This window comes from Ursus americanus, chromosome 1 (assembly GCF_024610735.1).
Source record: "Ursus americanus isolate L20-20 chromosome 1, mUrsAme1.1.p, whole genome shotgun sequence".
In the NCBI taxonomy this organism is placed as follows: Eukaryota; Metazoa; Chordata; class Mammalia; order Carnivora; family Ursidae; genus Ursus; species Ursus americanus.
Window position 1 is genome coordinate 2,642,418 of NC_142127.1, and position 17,085 is coordinate 2,659,502.

General features: G+C 41.8%; 1 protein-coding gene and 1 non-coding gene across 2 annotated transcripts; both read left to right on the forward strand.

The window, feature by feature from the left end:
- The first annotated feature begins 4,449 nt into the window (after positions 1-4,449).
- On the forward strand, positions 4,450-15,360 carry POLR2D (RNA polymerase II subunit D). The gene is made up of 4 exons (XM_045777718.2): positions 4,450-4,591; positions 8,561-8,741; positions 13,447-13,542; positions 14,717-15,360. Exons 1-4 carry the CDS (start codon positions 4,519-4,521, stop codon positions 14,793-14,795), a joined length of 429 nt encoding a protein of 142 aa, XP_045633674.1. The 5' UTR covers positions 4,450-4,518; the 3' UTR covers positions 14,796-15,360.
- Positions 15,361-16,184: 824 nt separating this feature from the next.
- LOC123779519 (U4 spliceosomal RNA) lies at positions 16,185-16,329 on the forward strand. Its single transcript, XR_006776208.1, has one exon. It is a non-coding gene; the product is annotated as a U4 spliceosomal RNA (small nuclear RNA).
- Positions 16,330-17,085: the final 756 nt, after the last annotated feature.

The following is a 17,085-nucleotide window of genomic DNA, read 5'->3' on the forward strand; positions in this document are numbered from 1 at the left end:
TATAAATACACATGTGCTACGATTGTCAGCCTTAAGTTTAAATCTTTATTTGAAAGGATGTTAATTTTTTAAGATTTGATTTATTTGAGAGAGTGCGAGAGAGCACACAAGCAGGGGCAGAGGGAGAGGGAGAAGCAGACTCCTCTGCTGAGCAGGGAGCCCGACACGGGGCTCAATCCCAGGACCCTAGGATCACAACCCGAGCCCAAGGCAGATGCTTAACCTACTGAACCACCCAGGTGCCCCCCCCCTTTTTTAAAGATACCCAGTTCTGAGGCCCTTACACTTGGCAGAACTCCTAAGCCTATGGCTACAGTTATGCATGCTGTCGGGGTTAGATAATTTGGAAATCTACTACAAGCAACTGTTTAAACACAAATTGGTGATAACGCTGGGGTGTCTGAGAAGGATTCTCCGTGTATTTTGTTTTTCCTTTTAAGATTTATTTAAGAGGGAGCAGGGGGAAGGGGCAGAGGGAGAGAGGGTCACCCTGAGATATCACCTGAGCTGAAACCAAGAGTGAGACGCTTAACAGATGGAACCACCCAGGCAGCCCAGATTCTCTGTTTCTTAAAGAGAAATTTTGGTTCTAGAAATTAGTGTTCCATATCATAATACTGCCTGCAGTTAAACATCATGAAATTCCATATCATTGGGTTTTTTGTTTTTTTGTTGTTGTTGTTGTTGGCTGTGCGTGTGTGTGTGTGCTGGTGGTGGTGGTAAAATGTGTATGACCTAAACTTTGCCATTGTATTTAGCTTTTTAAAGATTTTATTTGAGAAAGAGCATGCACAGAGGGAGAGGGAGAAGCAGATTCTTCCCCTGAGCAGGAAGCCTAACGCAGGGCTCGACCCAGGACCCCAGGATCATGACTTGAGCAGAAGGCAGACACCTGACTGAGCCACCCAGGCGCCCCTAAAATGTGCCAATTTAATCATGTGAACTAAGCCACCTGGTCAGAGATCAGTGGGTCCAATTCTGGGGGTGGGGGAGGTGCTCTAAAGCTGCTTCCAGATCAGTCTAGGATTTGACCTTGGCTTGAATACCTGGCTTTGAGATAACTATTCAGTGAGCTGCTTGAAGGACTTGACTCTGAACCAATACCGTACAAAGAATCATAGCAGTGTCCTGAGGAACATACTGCAAGTGCTGTTCCTTCTGAGTCTGTTTTCCTCATTCTAAAATGAAACTCCGACAAGGATTCCAGGATCTCTTCCTGCTCCTTACTCTCTGATTCCGTGAGGTTCTGTATGCTAGAGCAAATGGAAAAAGGAAAAACAAGTGACCCCTCCAGTTTCAAGACTGTAACTTTTGCTGGGGGAACTGAACAGGAAAGAGGTCTCAAAGTCACCGTGAGCCACTCAAGATCCTGCTGCCAATCTGACCTCCCACCGACTATCCCCAGTATGGCCATTCTTTCTTTGATCGCACCCTGGTTCCTGACGAAAGAAGAAACCCAGGATGCTGATCCTGGAATCTTTAGGCTGGCAGGCTGCTAGGCCTGAGCTCAAATCTCGGTCCTGCTCTTTATGAGCCAGACAGCTAGTTACTTCTCTGAGCCAAATGTTCTGCTTTGTGACAGGACTGTGAACCTCCAAGGTAGCCTGCTGGAAAGGCTTTGCCCAGATGCCAGCACACTGTTGCAATGGCTGGATGGCTGTGACTCTCTGAACTGTTGTCCAGTGCCAGATGTAGGTGGGGACAACTGGGCAAGTATCAAACCCTCTCAGAACCCTAAGCTACTCTGCACATGTGAAAGGAGGAAGCTTAACTATGCTCTTCAAGTCAGGACAGGCTTTCTGAAAGAGGTGGGTGCTGCAGGAAGCCCAGCTTGACCTCAAGAAGAGAGGGCTTTTCAGGTAGAATCTAACAGTGCCAGCACAGGGCTCACTGCCCTGTCACACTGCCACAGGCCAGACAGGCTTTAGAATCCAAGAGTGGGACTTCCAGGGCAGCCCCCTGGTTTTTGTACCTGGAAGTCAAGGGCTCTTTGCAGAATCACACAACCTCCTCCCACCCCCATACACCGCATTCCGTTTCTAGAGATTGTATTAATAGCAAAAAGGAGAGGGTTACATGTTTATTCCTTTGACTTCCTTGGTAGCACTTACCAGCAGACTTCCTTCCAGCAGCGGGTGCCAAGATTTTTTTTTTTTTTTTAATTTATGAGAGAATAGCTTAAATTGGGAGATTCTGTACATTAACTTTGAATGTACATTAACTTTGAAAATGGGAAACACCATACTATATTAGGGGCAGAACACTTGGGTCCAGGAAAGACATTAGTGATTCAGTCCACAAGAGATTCTTTGAGTACACCAAAAGGTAACAAAAGGTGTAAATTATTATTTGGATTGAAAAAATGATAAAGGGGCACCTGGATGGCTCAAGTCTGTTAAGCGCCTGCCTTTGGCTCGGATCCTGCTCAGCGGGAAATCTGCTTCTCCCTCTCCTTCTGCCTCTCTCCCACCTTAACTCATGTTCTGTCTCCTGCTCTGCTCTCTCTCTCAAACAAATAAAAATCTTTTTAAAAATTAAAAAAAAGAAAAAATGATATAGCAACATTAATATTTATTACAGCAAACATTTGTGTAAGTTCTGTATAATTACTGTTTTTCTTCATTTCCCAAGAATAATATAATGAAAATTACATTTAAGGAAACTGAAATATGAAATTACCTTAAAGAGTAAATATTCCTCATATGTACCTGATAATTTCATTCATGTTACTCCTCCCCCATCTCTGACTAAATGTTAAAGAGCAGTTTCAGTGCCAACCCCTGCTCCTCAGAACTCTTGTAACTCACCTACCCCCAACCAGAAGTGACTTTTTTTTGCTATGGATCCTTCCATAGCATTTTCCTTGACTTCTCTCTTTTCTCTTACCACTTTCCACTTTCTTTTATTATGAAAAATAAGTCCAGATCTTGCATCAACTACTTTTGGTGATCTCCTTGTAGGGACAGATTTATGACTGAGTCATCTTTTTAACTCCAGAGCTTTCCACTAAATGTTTATAATGGTTTCCTGAATGAAAATGTTATGGACAAACCACCTTGTGAAACATCATCCTGTGTATTATTTTTCTCCTTTCTTCTTCACCTGTTGATGTCTCTCCTACTGCAAGTGTGTAGAAGATACCAAGTGTTGGGTATCCAGCTAGTCCTTGGGCCTGCACATGGTAAGGTCCAGTAGGCATTAGGTGCTCTGTAAGGGCCTGTTGGATGGAGAGATGGAAAAAAAAGAGGTCTACGCTGAGTTCCAGGCCCATTTCTCACACCCAGTTGCTGCTCACGTCCCCAGACTCCTTATCAGGACTGCCATCCTATGCTATGCCTCTAATGAACTGTGTAGGAAACTGCTTTGAAACAGTCCTTAAGTTCTGCCTATGCTATATAACCTACTATTATTTTTCCCAATACATTTCTTCTGGAAATACAGAAACAGCAAATTAATTTTGTAAAAATTATATTTATAAATCAAAAGAATACAGGTATATATTCTTGTCTGGTAATATCTTCATTCATTTTTTCGTAAAAATAGTTTAAATGATACCTAACATCGTTCACCACAGAGACAAGTAATGGACTGATTATTTCCTTTGTTGTACAATCTTCTATTTTCTCTTAAGTTGAAAACAGCATCACTTTTCATTTGCTTACTTTTCTATGTATCATCCAAATATTACAACAAATGTATTAAAGGCCTCTCAGTATCACTTCCCACGTGCTCAGAAGTATCAGAATAATCCATTACAGGGGCGCTTGAGTGGCACAGCGGTTAAGCATCTGCCTTCGGCTCAGGGCGTGATCCTGGCGTTCTGGGATTAAGCCCCACATCAGGCTCCTCTGCTATGAGCCTGCTTCTTCCTCTCCCACTCCCCCTGCCTGTGTTCCCTCTCTCGCTGGCTGTCTCTATCTCTGTCAAATAAATAAATAAAATCTTTAAAAAAAAAAAAAAGAAAAAAAAAGAATAATCCATTACAAATCAATTTTTTAAAGACTTTCAAGTAACCTCTACACTCAATAAGGGGCTCAACCGACTAAGCGAGCCAGCCACCCCAATCAAATTTTGTAAATATTTAAGCGTTAAAAGAAGTTCCACCGTTTGTTTTCGGAGTCACTAACCCAGCTTTCCATCCCCGGGAGTTCATCGGCTCAGTCACTTAGCGCGTTTCTGCATTTCCTCTAACCCTTCCCGGGCCCTGGCAAGCTGGCCTTACGACACTTCACAGGTGAGGAAGCTGAGGCTCAGAAAGGCCAAATAAACCAGTCCCAGCACGCGCGGCAAAGGAATCTTCGCTGCCCCACGAAGCTCCACGCCCCCGCCGCCCCGGTCGGCCGGCAGCCTGGAGGTCCACGCCGCTCCCGCCAGCCTCCCTTCCGGGCCTATCTACCCCGCCCTTTTCGACCACGCCCCTTCCAGGGCCGAGGCCCGCGCTTCGGCGCTTCCGGCGTGGGAGTGCTTCCGGCGTGTGCGTGCGTTTCCCAGCGCGGTGAGCCCCGGCCTGCTGTGGCGATGGCGGCTGGCGGTAGCGACCCGCGGGCCGGCGACGTAGAGGAGGACGCCTCACAGCTTATCTTCCCCAAAGGTGGGGCTGGGGCTGCGCGACTGCTGCGCTGTGCTGCGTGTTCGCCGCAGGCCTGGCGTTGCACACGCCTCGCCCAAGGCCTGGCCGTGGTGGGCAGCCGGGCTGGTAGCCGACGCGGAGCGGGGCGGGGAGGATGGGGATGCGGCCATGGGAGGGGCCCGGGCGGGCACCGCCAGGGTTCCTCGAGAGGGGCCAGTTAGATTCCACGCCTGCTACCCTGGAAACTTCGGCGCCCAGCGCCACACTGCCCCTGAGTAGCCTCTTAGTACTCGTTTATTTTATCTGATAAACCGCGAAGTGCTGCAGAGATGTGGCTAGGATGAACAAAGCCGACACTAGTTACAGTGGTAAGGACAGATTTTAATAAGTAATACACCATTGTACGGGCGCCTGGCTGGCTCAATCCGTAGAGCATGCTAGTCTTTTTTTTTTTTTTTTTTTTTTAACATTTTACTTATTTATTTGAGAGAGAGCATGGGGAGGGGGGAAGAGGTGGGAGGCAGAGGGAGAGAGACTAGGAGACTCCCTGCTCAGCGGGGAAGCCCGCACCGGGATCAATCCAAGGACTCTGGGATCATGACGTGCTCCAAAGGCAGACGCTTAACGACTGAGCCACCGCGGCAACACGAGCCTGTTAGTGTTAATCTCAGGGTCCTGAGCCTGGGCACGGAGCCTGCTTTAAAAAAAAAAAAAAAAAAAAAAGTAATAACACGATTGCTATAGGGAAAAGAGGCTAGCGTGGACTGAACTCAGTTGCGACTTGTACAAAGGTGACTGGGCGTTTCAAAGGGAGAATGAAGGAGTGGAAGGGTTAGCCGAGTCTCCATAGGATCAAGGAAGTGAAAAATTACAAAAAGCGGGATGGGGGATTGAGTGGTCCGTTTGAAACCCATTTTGGTTTGTTAGCTGGTGCTTATGGGATTTAGGCTTCTACTCCCACAGCTCTTTCTCTGAACTGAGAAACAGGGGCCCTATCTTCAGGTGTTGCTGTGACAAACAGTACATTATTTTTAAAAGCAGCTGTCCGTTTTTCACTGGTAGGTGCTTTATTTTATTTTATTTTTTTTTTAAGATTTTACTTATTTGACAGAGAGAGACACAGCGAGAGAGGGAACACACGCAGAGGGAGAAGCAGGGAACCGGATGCTGGGCTCGATCCCAGCATCCTGGGATCATGACCTGAGCTGAAGGACTGAGCCACCCAGGCGCCCCCTGGCAGGTGCTTTAAAGGGTATAGGGTCAACCTAGGAACGTGGCCTTGAGCTGTTAGAAATTATTTTAGAATTTTGTTCATGTCTTTTTGGGCCAAAGTTGAGGCCCAAAACCAGGGCTCAGAGGAGCCTGGCTAGCGTTTGGTCAGAGTCTTTGTCAGATGGCTACAAGTACAGCACATTTCGCTATCAGCGAACTTCCTTTGTGCAGTGAGTTCTACTTTATTTGTAATTTAGAAACTGAAAATAAGCAGGAAGCTTAAGATTTTTTAAATACCATATTTTGCAGGTACTGGAAAATGCAAAGTAAATGGGGAAACCTTAACAATACCCACCTGTTTTTAAATTATTGTATACACAGTTTAAAAAAAAGTCAACTCCACACCCTTTCACCCAGAGGCAGTACTGTAAACAATTTAGTGTTTATCCTTCCAAACTAATTTTATGTTTATTTATAAATACATACATACACCTTTTTCTTTGTAAAAATTAGATTATGCAAAAGGAATGCTATAGCCTTTTAAAATTTTGACGATAAATTGTGTAGTCCTTTTTCTTTCTTTTTTTCTTTTTTTTTTCTTTTTTCTTTTTAGCTCTAGGCCCAGTGTGGGGCTTGCACTCACCATCCCGAGATCAAGTGTCAAATATTCTACCAACTGAGCGAGCCAGACCCCTCGTCCTGTTCTTTTATTTTTTTATTTTTATTATTTTTTAAGATTTTATTTATTTGTCAGAGAGAGAGAACGTGTGTGCATTCACAAACTGGGAGGGTGGCAGGCAGAAGAGGCAGAGCAGGCTGTGGGAGAAGCAGGCTCCCTGCTGAGCAAGGATCCTGATGTGGGGCTCCATCCCAAGACCCTGGGATCATGACCCGAGCCGAAGGCAGATGCTTACTTAACCAACTGAGCCACTCAGGTGTCCCAGGTTTTTCTCTTTAAACCTTGTTGTTTTTGTTTTTAAGATTTTATTTACTTATGTGAGAGAGAGTGAGGGAGCACAAGCAGGGGGAGCAGCAGAGGGAGAGGGAAAAGCAGGCTCTCCACTGAGCAAGAAACCCAAAGCAGACTTGATCCCAGGACCCTGGGATCATGACCTGAGCCAAAGGCAGATGCTTAACCAACTGAGCCACCCAGGCGCCCCTCTAAACCTCGTTTTTAAAGTTTGCTCACTGATATTCTTACTGGTCAAGAGGATTATTTTAAATGAGTATCAAGAAAAATAAGATAGTATCAAGGTTGAGTCCAAATGTCCATCAACTGATGAATGGATAAAGAAGATGTGGAATGGAATATTGTTCAGCCATAAAAAAGAATGAAATCTTGCCATTTGCAGCAATGTGGATGGAGATAGAGTATCATGCTAAGCAAAATAAGTCAGAGAAAGACAAATACCGTATGATTTCACTCATACGTGGAATTTAAGAAACAAAACAGATGAACATAGAGGGGCAAATCAGAAAATAGACTTAACTAGAGAGAAAAAACTGAGGGTTGCTGGAGGTGAGGTGGGTGGGTTAAATGGGCAGTGGGTATTAAGGAGGGCACTTGTTGGGTGTCATGTAAGTGATGAATCACTAACTTACACAACTGAAAATAATATGATACTGTATGTTAACTCCCTGGAATTTTTTTTTTAAGAGAAAGTATTTTTTTGTTTTGTTTTTTAGATTTTATTTTTATTTATTTATTTGACAGCACAAGCAGGGGGAGCGGCAGGCAGAGGGAGAGGGAGAAGCAGGCTCACCGAGCAGGGAGCCCAATGCGGGGCTCGATCCCAGGACCCTGGGATCATGACCTGAGTCGAAGGCAGATGCTTAACAGACTGAGCCACCCAGGCGCCCCATAACTCACTGGAATTTAAATAAAAACTTAAAGGTAGAAAAAATAAATGAGCGTCAAGATTTGTGTGATGGTAAATATTTGGAGTAGGTTTAGTTGGGAAACTACATAAGATGAAATCTAGCGCCGCCTGGGTGGCTCAGTAGGTTGAGCGTCTGCCTTTGGCTCAGGTCACAATCAGAATCCTGGGATCGAGTACCTTCTGAGATCGAGTGCCGTATCGGGCTCCCAGCTCAGTGGGGAACCTGCCTCTGCTCCTCCCTCTGCTTGTGCTCGTGTTGTCTCTCTCTCTCTCTGACAAATAAATAAATAAATAAATAAATAAATAAATAAATAAATAAATAAAATCTTCTTTAAAAATTATGAAATCTAGAGGGTAGGGACTTCTGGCCACAGGTCCAATGCCTAGTATATAATAGGCAGTGATCTGAGCAAATGAGTAAATAACAGATCTGTACAGGTACAAAAATAGAATCTGGGATGCGTTATTAATGTGTGTTGCCACATTTTGGCCCTCCTTAACATGTAATAATTCTTAAAATTGAGAGTATAATATTAGTATTATGGAACTAGATTATCAGCTCAAAGAAGCTAAAGAGGAGTAATTGTTGGCTGTGCTCTATTTTGAAATCAGTAATTGGCCTCATTAGGATAATGATGTGTCATTGTTTAATAGCACATCCAGGTCAGGTTCTTTGATGTTAGAAACTGTCTAGCCAGATTGAGCTAAATTTTAGTATATTATGAACTCTCCTGTGCCTTGTGGCAGATCAGTCTGGACGAAGTTAAAGCCGTGTATATGAAGCCTCTGGATTTATGAAGGGACAAAAAGCTGCTGTTAGTCTCAAGGCAAAATGAACATTTAGAAGCTGTCTTTTGAAGGAATATTTTCAGCTGACATTTGTGCTTCTCACAAATAGAGTTTGAAACAGCTGAGACGCTACTAAATTCAGAAGTTCATATGCTTCTGGAGCATCGAAAGCAACAGAATGAGAGTGCAGAGGATGAACAGGAACTTTCTGAGGTCTTCATGAAAACTTTAAATTACACAGCCCGTTTCAGTCGTTTCAAAAACAGAGAGACCATTGCCAGTGTCCGTAGGTGAGTGCTAAAAGAAAGTTTTTATTAATCCAAACTGTTGGACATCTGCGTGTAAAATGCTTTTGCCTCCACCACTGCCATCCCGTGGGCATCATTTGTACCATTGATGTAAGAAAAATAACGTCTTTGTCAAATCGCTTGTAAGACCAAAATTCTCTTTGGCCACCTTCCCATATACCTGAAATCCCAATGACCATCCTGCACAATAACCGCTGTTAGTTTATTCTTAGTCTTCCAGATCTTTTCCATGCATTCACATACATACATATACACCTATCAAAAACGCATAGCAGTGTTTGTGGGTTTTTTTTTTTTTTTAATGAAATGGGCTTATTTATTATTCACCTGAAATGTCTTCAAGATCTTTATATGTTGATAAATATAAATCAGGAGAATTCTTTCTGAATCCTTGCTCTGCCTCTCAGAAGGCAGCATTTAGCATTTTTTCCTAAGGTATTGCTTCTCAAATTGGGTCGGATGTAACCTGGAAAACAGTGATGTGCTAAGGCGTATAAGAGGCCATGGGAAAAACACATCTTCAAATATCAGTTTTATTTGATGGTAGGTGATTTAGAACATTTCTACATCAAAGCAAACAGATACCAGCATATTGTGGAATTCTTGAATTAAATTACAAGATTTAAAACCTTGCAGATGCAGAAAGTCATTTGAGCCTGTGCCCCCAGGTCGCCTAAGGATACTTGTTTGCTCTGCTCCAGTGAAAATGCTTGAGAAGTACTCCCTTAGGAAAAGCAGGTGTACAAAAGAGATGTATATACACAGATACTTTCAGAAAGCTATTTATAATAGCCAAGGTGGGGGGGAACCCAAAACATTCAACAGTAATTAAATAAATCTTGGTAAATCATTTGGTGAGCTAATATATTGTCATTCAAATTTTGGTAGAAAATGAAAGTGATGAGATTGTATATGAAGTATATATATAATCTTCTTTCTAAAAAGCAAGTATGTGTATCTTCTAAAAAGTGTGGATGTACACATGGAGAAAAGATTGGAAGGAAATGTGCAGTGCTTCCAAGCAGAACTGCAAGCTGCTGGGCCTAGGAGATGGCCTGGACACATTCATGAATAAAAGGTCTCAGTATTATAAACATGTTGGTTCTCCCCAAATTAATGTATACATTTAGGGCCATTCTGCAGCCTCGGGGGAATGAGGGGGAGCTAATAAAATGATCTTAAATTGGCAGAATTGTCAGGAAAAATTTTAAGAAAAAGGAAAGGGGAGGGAGTGCCTGGGTGGCTCAGTTGGTTAAGCGTCTGCTTACAATGCCGGGGTTGTGAGATCAAGCCTGTGTGATGCTTTACGCTCAGCATGGAGTCTGCTTAAGATTCTCTCCCCCCCCCCCCGCCCCCCAACACATGCATGCTTTCTCTCTCTCTCAAAAATAAATAAATCTTCAAAAAAAATTGAGAAGATTCAAATACAAATCAATTTTATGTGAGTCCAATATATGGTAAAGATGGCACTATTATTTAGAGAGGAAATATCTTTAACAGAGTTTACTTATTTTTTTTAGAGAGCTAGAGCACACGTGGTGTTGGGGAGGGAGGGAGAGAGAATCTTAAGCAGGCTCCCCACCTAGCACAGAGCCCAATGTGGGCTCATCTCATGACCCTGAGATCATGACCTGAGCCAAAATCAAGAGTTGGACGCTTAACCAGTTGAGCCACCCAGGCACCCCAGTGAGGAAATATTTTAAAACAAAGTTCGAACGCTACACCTTATACCAAACTTAATTCCTAAGGAATTAAGGATTTGAGTATAAACCATGGTGAATAAAAGTGCTGCTTGATAATATAAGTAAAGGAATGTATTGTTTTGGCTGTGGCTAGTAGGACTTTAAATGTGGGGAACTTGACTGACCAGTTGAATGTAAGCTTTGTGATGGCAGGAAGTTGGTTGTATTCATCACTGTGTTAACCGCATTGTAGGCATTAAATAGTGAATAAATGAATTTGCATAAATATCTTTAAACTTCCCTACATAAATTAAATGCCATGTGTAAAATGTAAGTATAAATAAATGGGGAAAGGATTGTTATCCTTAAGTTTTTTATATCCTTAATATTAAAAGCTCCAACAAAGAATAAAGAGATAACACCAGTTTTTAAAAATGGACAGTCTCCAATTAGACGTTCAATTTGAGAACTTCAAATGGCTTGCTAATTCTTGTGAAATAATGCTCATCTTCAAGGAAATCAAGGAAATGGTAAAAGAGCTAAGTAGATTTGAAAAGATTAAACAGAATGGGAAACCTACATGGAATGAGTAGGGGAAATGGGGAAACAGGATTTATTGCTGGTGGAGGTGTGTGCTCGTGAAGCAGTTTTAGGGCACTGTCTCTTGAGACTCCTATCCTTTGCTTTGACTGGATAATTCGACTTCAGGAATTTATCTTTAAAACACACAGTAGTTAAATACACAAAGAAGTATACATGATGTTCAAAAAGCACTATTTAAAATGGTGAATTGTAGGGGCACCTGGGTGGCTCAATTGGTTAAGCGTCCAACTCTTGATTTTGGCTCAGATCATGATCTCAGGGTCGTGAGATGAGCTCACATTGGGCTCTGTGCTAGGTGGGGAGCCTGCTTAAGATTCTCCATCGTTTGAGTATCCCGACTCTTGATTTTGGCTTAGGTCATGGGCATGAGCCCCACGTTGGGCTCTGTGCTCAGCAGGGAATCAGCTTGAAATTCTCTTCCTCTTTCTCTGCCCCTCCCCACTCTCACTGTCTCTATCTCTCAAATAAATTTTAAAAAGATAAATGGTGAATAATTAGAAACAGTTGAAATGTTCAACAGCAGGAAATTTGATATATTAATTATGGCACAGCCTTTCAGTGGAATGCTATGTTCAAGGTGGAGTTATGTGTACTGGGAACCACAGGAGATTATAGTTCCATGAACACACACTTCTGCCGTTTTGTAATTGCAAGAATTGGTATCACCAGACCTCTCATTGGCAGTATTATTCACTCAAGTGTTCTTCACCTCCAATCTCTGGTCCCAGGAATACCCCTTGGCAAGATTATTGTTAAGAACAGATAAGTGCTCATTTGATTCAAGGAGGGACACTTTGGTTAGACAGGAATTAATATTATGCTTTTATTAAGGTTAATGAATTTTTGGTGGCAGCTAGTGGGGAATGAGATCTGTTCAGGTTACGTATTGCTGAGTAATAAATAATCCTGAAACTTGGTGGCATAAAGCAAAAAAAAAAAAAAAAATGGAGTTATGTGTGTACTAATGTGGAAAACAGCTACTGTGTTGTTGAAAAAAGGCCAATCACAGAATAACATTTGTTACGATTCCTTTTCTTTTTTTAAAGTTATACTGTCCTCCCCATTTTTTTTTTTTTTTTTTTTTTTGGATATAAAGAGGAAGGGAAGGGGATCTCCATGAAAATGTTAATGTTATTTTTGGGTAGGATTTCAGGTTATTTTCACCTTTTGGGGATTTCTTTGCATTGTTTATAAATGAACATATGTTCATTTTATAACAAACCCCTCCACACGGATACATAGACTACTTTATCAGCTAGTGTATGTGTCTGTATATGTATATACATATGCACATATACGTGTGTGTGTGTATATATATAGTAAACCTCTTCCCATGTAACTAAGTTTATAATATTTTCTTTAGTAAATGAATATAGCTTTACTAAGTGACATTACTAAGTGGCAGAAAGTCATGAAACAGAATGTGTGAGTTTATATTCTAAAACAGAAAAGTGTTTGGAATGGTACACTAAGGTAATTACATTGATTTTGTGTAGGTAGTGATATGGGTAGCTTTTGTTTTTCTGTCCTGTATTTTTGAAATTCTGTATAACTAATATGCTTGTAATAGAATGATAAACATTGTAAATGTTTTGTTTCTGAACAGATAATTAAGGTCTTCTCTGAAACCAAATTTACCATGGATGAGCTCTATTTTTTTTTTTTAAGATTTTATTTATTTATTTGAGAGAGAGAACAGAGGGAGAGGAAGAAGTAGACTCCCTGCTGAGCAGAGAGCCCGACTTGATCCCAGGACCCTGGGATCATGACCTAAGCCAAAGGCACATGCTTAACCAACTGAGCCACCCAGGCAGCAAATGTGTAAGAAGCCAAGATAGGATGTGACAGCGTTTTATACAGTTTGAACTAGAAGTGCATTTAAAATAAGATGCAGTTTACACACATTTGTACAAAGTAAGGTTTGCCTGTATTTATTTTTTAGATACTTTTTTTTTTTTTAAGATAAGTTTAAAAGAGAATTTCTTCCAAGTTAAGATACACAAACATCATATGTTTGACATAACATTAATGACGAAAGAAGCAAGGTAGAGTGATAAGAGCAGAGAACAGCAAAATAAATTCTTGGCGAAAAGATTATATAATCCGTGAGGTATATATATAAGTAGTTTTTCAAAAGTTATAATAGCAAGGGGTTCTCAGGCCTGATGTGCTCTGCTCGCTTTTGTTGTCTGCCTGATTTCATTGTAACTTCCTGTTCTCCAGGAATAGGAACAGGATGTGCTTTGAAAGTGGGATTTTGTAGCCAAGCTAACCATATAGAAAGATTGCAAGTGCTTTACTTTTTCTTACTTGCTAACTACCTTTGATTTTCTTTTTCCTACTTATCATTCTTTGATTTTTGTTTTGTTTTGTTTTGTTTTCATTTTCTTCCCCACGGTCAGCTTGTTGCTCCAGAAGAAGCTTCATAAGTTTGAGTTGGCCTGTTTGGCCAACCTTTGCCCAGAGACTGCTGAGGAGTCAAAGGCACTGATCCCAAGGTTAGTACAGTCACTGTGCTAAGTTCTGTATATTAAATTCCTACAAGTAGAATTACTATTTCTAAAAGATGTATGCATTTAAAATCGGGACAGTTAGCACCAACATTGAATGGGGTGGCTTTTTTAACAGTGTATGAAAATGATGGTTTTATAGCACACCAACTGTTAGCAAAAATGTGGAACAGCTGAATCTCTCACACTGGTGGTAGGAGTGCAAATTAGTGTAGTCACTTTGGAGAGCAATTTGGCTACATCTAGTAGAGTTAAAGATGATTATACCCTGTGACCCAAAAATCCGTTCCTGGATACATGCCTAAAAGCAACTCATGCAGTTCCATAGAAGGCATGTATTCTAATGTTCATTACTGCAGTGTTAGTGAGAACAGAAATTTGACAGTCTGTCAGTAAACAAGAGGATGGGTAAATATATAAATCATTTATGTAGCAGTGAAAAATTAATGAACTGGAACAACATGGAATAATAACAAATACCGAAGTCAGTTTAGAGTGAAAAAATTGCAGAAGGATACATGTGGTATGATGCCATTTCCTATAAAGTTTAAAAACAGTGCTGCGTATGGCTTAAAGATACATTTACATATGTATATAGTAAGTATAAAAATATGTACAGGAGGGGCACCTGGGTGGCTCAGCTGGTTAGGCGTCCGCCTTCAGCTTGGGTCATGATCCCAGAGACCTGGGATGGAGCCCCATGTCAGGCTCCCTGCTCAGCGGGGAGCCTGCTTCTCCTTCTCCCTCTGGCTGCTGCTCCCCCTGCTTGTGCGCGTGCTCTCTCTCTCTGTCAAATAAATTTTAAAAAATTTTTTTAAATGTGTAGGAATGATAAATACAAATTTAGGATAATGCTTAATTCTGGGGAAGGTATTGTGACGAGGGAACATACACAGAGCCATTAATTTGTTCCTGTTGTGTTTATTAAAGAAATTTAAATCAAGTAGTGGTAACTGTTAAGGTTAACTTATTTTCTATACTTTCTTAAATCTCTGAAACCCTTCATATGTTTTTAAAAGGAACGGCAGAAACAGAGCTGAAGGGTAGAGGTGTATGTTCGTTCAGAGAAGTGGGCAAGTGGTGCTCAAAGATTAGCATGTGTTAAAAAAGAGTATATTGTGGGTCGCTGAGACACTCATTTCTTTTGGTTTTCTTCCTGTAGCCTGGAGGGGCGGTTTGAAGATGAGGAGCTACAGCAGATTCTTGATGATATCCAGACCAAGCGCAGCTTTCAATATTAATCTCCAAATACCGCTCTGCTGCCGAGGGAACTACATCCCACTGCCCTGGTGTGTGGAGCTGACTTACACAGAAATTCCACTGCAGAAGACACTTGGGCTTCCTTTGGATAGAACAGTCCAGCTTGGTCTTGGTTTAGGTTGCTATTTCAGACTCGACTGTTGGAACATGATAACCTGACCTTGCCTCTGGCAAGGGTGAGGTGGGGTGATGCACATATAAGCTACACTATTGACTACCTCATACCACGGTTATTTAAAAAAAATTTTTTTTGTTTTAAGATTCTATTTTTTTAAGTAATCTCTTCCCCTATTGTGGGACTTGAACTCACTACTCCAAGATCAAGAGTGGCATGCTCCAGGGCGCCTGGGTGGCACAGCGGTTAAGCGTCTGCCTTTGGCTCAGGGCGTGATCCCGGCGTTATGGGATCGAGTCCCACATCAGGCTCCTCCGCTATGAGCCTGCTTCTTCCTCTCCCACTCCCCCTGCTTGTGTTCCCTCTCTCGCTGGCTGTCTCTATCTCTGTCGAATAAAATAAATAAAATCTTTAAAAAAAAAAAAAAAAAAGAGTGGCATGCTCCACTGACTGAGCCAGCCAAGCACCCCTTTTTTAAGATTTTATTTTTTTAGCCCCTGTGTTATTTTTGATTCCTAAGATTTCGTGTTTAATTTCAACGTGTTTGTAGTTTTTGCATTACTTTTTGCATGTACTTTTGCATAAGGTGACAGTTTTCTCTAAATGCAAAAGGAAGAATTAAGGGGCACTTGGCTGACTCACTTGGTAGAGCACGTGACTCTTGATCTCAGGGTGGTGAGTTCAAGCCCACATTGGGCATGGAGCCTACAAGCAAAGACAAGCAAAAAATCCCAAACAGGACCCCCAAATACAAATGCAAAAGGAAGACTTAAACCAGCCCTGTACCATCATCTGAAATCCTTACAGAAAGGATGATGGTGCTAATGACTGTGAGACAGCATTGGCATCATCGTGCTTACCCCAGAAGTCAAGGAAGAAGCTCACATGGAAAGCAGTTACACCAAGGATAGCTGCCAAGCATGGAGGGCCCGTACATAGCCTTGAGGTACATCAGTATTTGACCTTTTTTCCTTCGACTGTTGAAGAATGTAGATTTGGAGGAGTGGTCCTAAAGCACTATTTTCTCCTAAATTAAGATTTTTTTTCCTTCAGAGGCCAGACTTGAAGGTCTGATCACTTTGAAGACTCCTTGGATGGGGCATCCAGTCCAAACCTCTGTCTTGCTACTTAGCGGCAGGTGATGTCTGATGGGGGTGATTTGGAAAGAGGGAGCCTGCCCCTTCCTGAGCCACTACAGTGAAGTCACTCGATGTAAAACAAGTTGGGGGAAACTCTTTTAATAGCTAAACATTCTAGCTTTGTGCAGTGGCAGTATCGTAGTCAATGAGGTTTATCCAAGGCGCGATTGTTGCTAATTGAAAGAAAAAAATAGCTAAACATTTTAGCTTTGATTTTTCTGAAAGGAAAAATATGCCTATTTTCTTCACAATTTGGAGATTTTTCTTTGGAGCACTTGTTGGCTGCAAATGAATGCATGATTCAAATAAAAGGTTGGAGAAATAACAAAGTTACCTTTTTTTTTTTTTTTTTTTTGTAAGTATGTTCCACACCCAATGTGGGTCTGGAATTCAAGATGGAGAGATCAAGTGATATGCTTAACCAAGTGAGCCTACTAGAGGCCCCAACAAAGTTACTTTTAAAAATTAAGATAGTTTGGGGCAACAAGCTGGCTCAGTCGATAGAGCATACGACTCTTGATCTTGGGGTCATGAATTAGAGACCCACCTTGGATGTGGAGTTTACTTGAAAGTAAAAATAAATAGGGGCGGGGCACCTCGGCGGGTCTGTCGGTTAAGCATCTGCCTTCGGCTCAGGTCATGATGCCAGGGTTCTAGGATCCAGCCCTGTGTTGGTATTCCTGCTCAGTGGGGTGTCTGCTTCTCCTCCCTCTGCCCCTCCCCCCAGCTTGTGCGCTCTCTCGCTCGCTCTCAGGCACGCTCTCTCCTCTCGAATAAATAAATGAAATCTTTGGGAAAAAAATAAAAAGATGTTTGATATCTGCTGGCTAAGACAAAAATAAACTTTTAAAAAATTCTTTTAACTTCTGAAATGACATGGTTTCTAAGTCACCAACATTCTTGGTCAGTATTTGAAGGAAATAATCTTTTCTCATCCTTGGGCAGCTTCACTTCTTTGAAACTCATCACTGTTCTGAGTTATAAAATGTGGGTAATAATTGTATCTATTCCGTAGAT